We start from the raw sequence: 1,992 nt of genomic DNA, 5'->3' as shown, positions 1-1,992 counted from the left end.
TCTTTGTGGACTTCTAAAACTTCCCCGGGGTACCACTTTCCTGGATCACGCTTCCTGTCCCCCTCGTACCAAACACCGACCCATGAGCCTTCCTGTATGGGCGTATCCCTTTCGTTGGTTTGCTCCATCCTCTTTCTCTGTTCAGCTTCCTCTTCCCTTTGCTGAAACGTTTTCCTCTTCTCTCTTTCCTTCTGGTTTCCCTCTTGACTTCCTGTCTCCTTATCCTTTCCATCTTCAGCAGAACACACCTGTTCAGCTTCCCCTTCCCTTTGCTGAAACGTTTTCCTCTTCTCTCTTTCCTTCTGGTTTCCCTCTTGACTTCCAGTCTCCTTATCCTTTCCATCTTCAGCAGAACACACCTGTTCAGCTTCCCCTTCCCTTTGCTGAAACGTTTTCCTCTTCTCTCTTTCCTTCTGGTTTCCCTCTTGACTTCCTGTCTCCTTATCCTTTCCATCTTCAGCAGAACACACCTGTTCAGTTTCCTCTTCCCCTGACTGAAACGTTTTCCTCTTCTCTCTTTCCTTCTGGTTTCCCTCTTGACTTCCTGTCTCCTTATCCTTTCCATCTTCAGCAGAACACACCTGTTCATCTTCGTTCTGATCATGATCTGTGCCATCTTGAACCCCCCATGCTACTGTCTCATTGTGTACTTCCAGGTCATTGACTGAGAAACAATTCTTCTTTTCTTCTAACATGGCTATCTCTCTCTTGAGGTGTGCCCTCGCCTCTTCCAACATTGCAATTTCCTCTGTGAGTTGTTTTTTCTTGCTTTCCATTTTCTGTATCTCACTTTGGCCAGTTTGGGGATTGCTCTTCTCCTGTGAATTGCGTACTGTTGAGTTGTTTTTCTGAAAGAAAGAATAATACGTAAATCCATCACCGAAGTGCCTGACCATGTAAATTGCAAAAAGCTCTCTACAATTCCATTAAAAAATCATATCATTTCTGTTATACGTGTATCTCAAATTTTTTGGTCTACATTTTGTGAATCTGATACATCATACATTTAGCATTCTGTTTTTACATGTACATGAACTTAGACACTGCAAATTGTAACTACAAAACTGACACTTAAAAATACTCTTTTGATTTTCCTAGAACATCATAATTAGGTTATACATGTAGGTTATAGAATCATGTTGACAAGTAGTAGATATAGACATCAATCATGTATGTGAAAAAATAGTCTAAGAAAAATCAAGAAAGGAGAAATTATTGGGAAAAGAAAAATACATCCTTAATGTACGTGGCAGATTTATCTCTTTTCTTATGACAAGCATCAAAATGGCAGGACAACAAGCATCAGTCTAAATGATTGTATATTGTCCAAGCTAACAACTAGCACTACAATGTACATACATGTATTTCAACTCCCTGTAACTTAGTGTAAGCAACTTATTAAATTCATTGCCTGCTAATCCAGCTACGTTCCAACAGGACATGCATTTATGACTGGCCTATGATATTTTGTCAATTGGAAAGAGGCCTACCTTGTTTGCTTTCGCCTGATGATGAAACTGTTGTCTGCTGGTTTTACCAGTGCTGAAGTCTTTTAACAATACAAACAATTGCTCCTCATTGTTCACACCATTGAGGGGCTGGAATATGGACTGTGTCACATCGACACTCTTTCCCTGCCCAAGGCACCTACCGGAAGACCATTTGCGCATGATGGCTTTGGCCTCCCGGTAGCACCTTGGGCTGAGAGTTGCCACGGTGATGTGGGTGGGCATGGTGCTAGAGACGTCTCGTAACTGAAAAATGATAAAGGGTAAAGTAAACAAATGTTTGAGTTATCGTATTGACAGCTTCATCAGCTGAATTTCTGGCATGGGACATTTAGGGGGACCAAGATTATCAAAAAGCTAGTTTATTATAAATTTGTAACATTGTAGGACAAGCCCAACACACAACAAACTTGTACCATCTTGTTTGCAAGACACAAATCGCAGACTGGTAATCAAAAGATCAAACCCAAAGCCAGGCCTCTTC

At 41.2% G+C, this 1,992-nt stretch overlaps 1 protein-coding gene across 1 annotated transcript in view; it reads right to left on the bottom strand.

Annotated features, from left to right (window-relative positions):
* Positions 1–1,992, bottom strand: part of LOC118420124 (trichohyalin-like) — a 5,282-nt gene that overhangs the window by 748 nt on the left and 2,542 nt on the right. Inside the window, exons 2-3 of the mRNA XM_035826828.1 lie at positions 1,491–1,754; positions 70–848 (exon numbers count right to left, since the gene is read on the bottom strand). Of these exons, the coding sequence (XP_035682721.1) occupies positions 70–848; positions 1,491–1,754 (1,043 nt within the window). The remainder of the gene's footprint in view (positions 1–69; positions 849–1,490; positions 1,755–1,992) is intronic.

This window comes from Branchiostoma floridae, chromosome 7 (assembly GCF_000003815.2).
Source record: "Branchiostoma floridae strain S238N-H82 chromosome 7, Bfl_VNyyK, whole genome shotgun sequence".
Taxonomy (NCBI): Eukaryota; Metazoa; Chordata; class Leptocardii; order Amphioxiformes; family Branchiostomatidae; genus Branchiostoma; species Branchiostoma floridae.
This window is presented reverse-complemented; position numbering and strand designations above follow the sequence as displayed.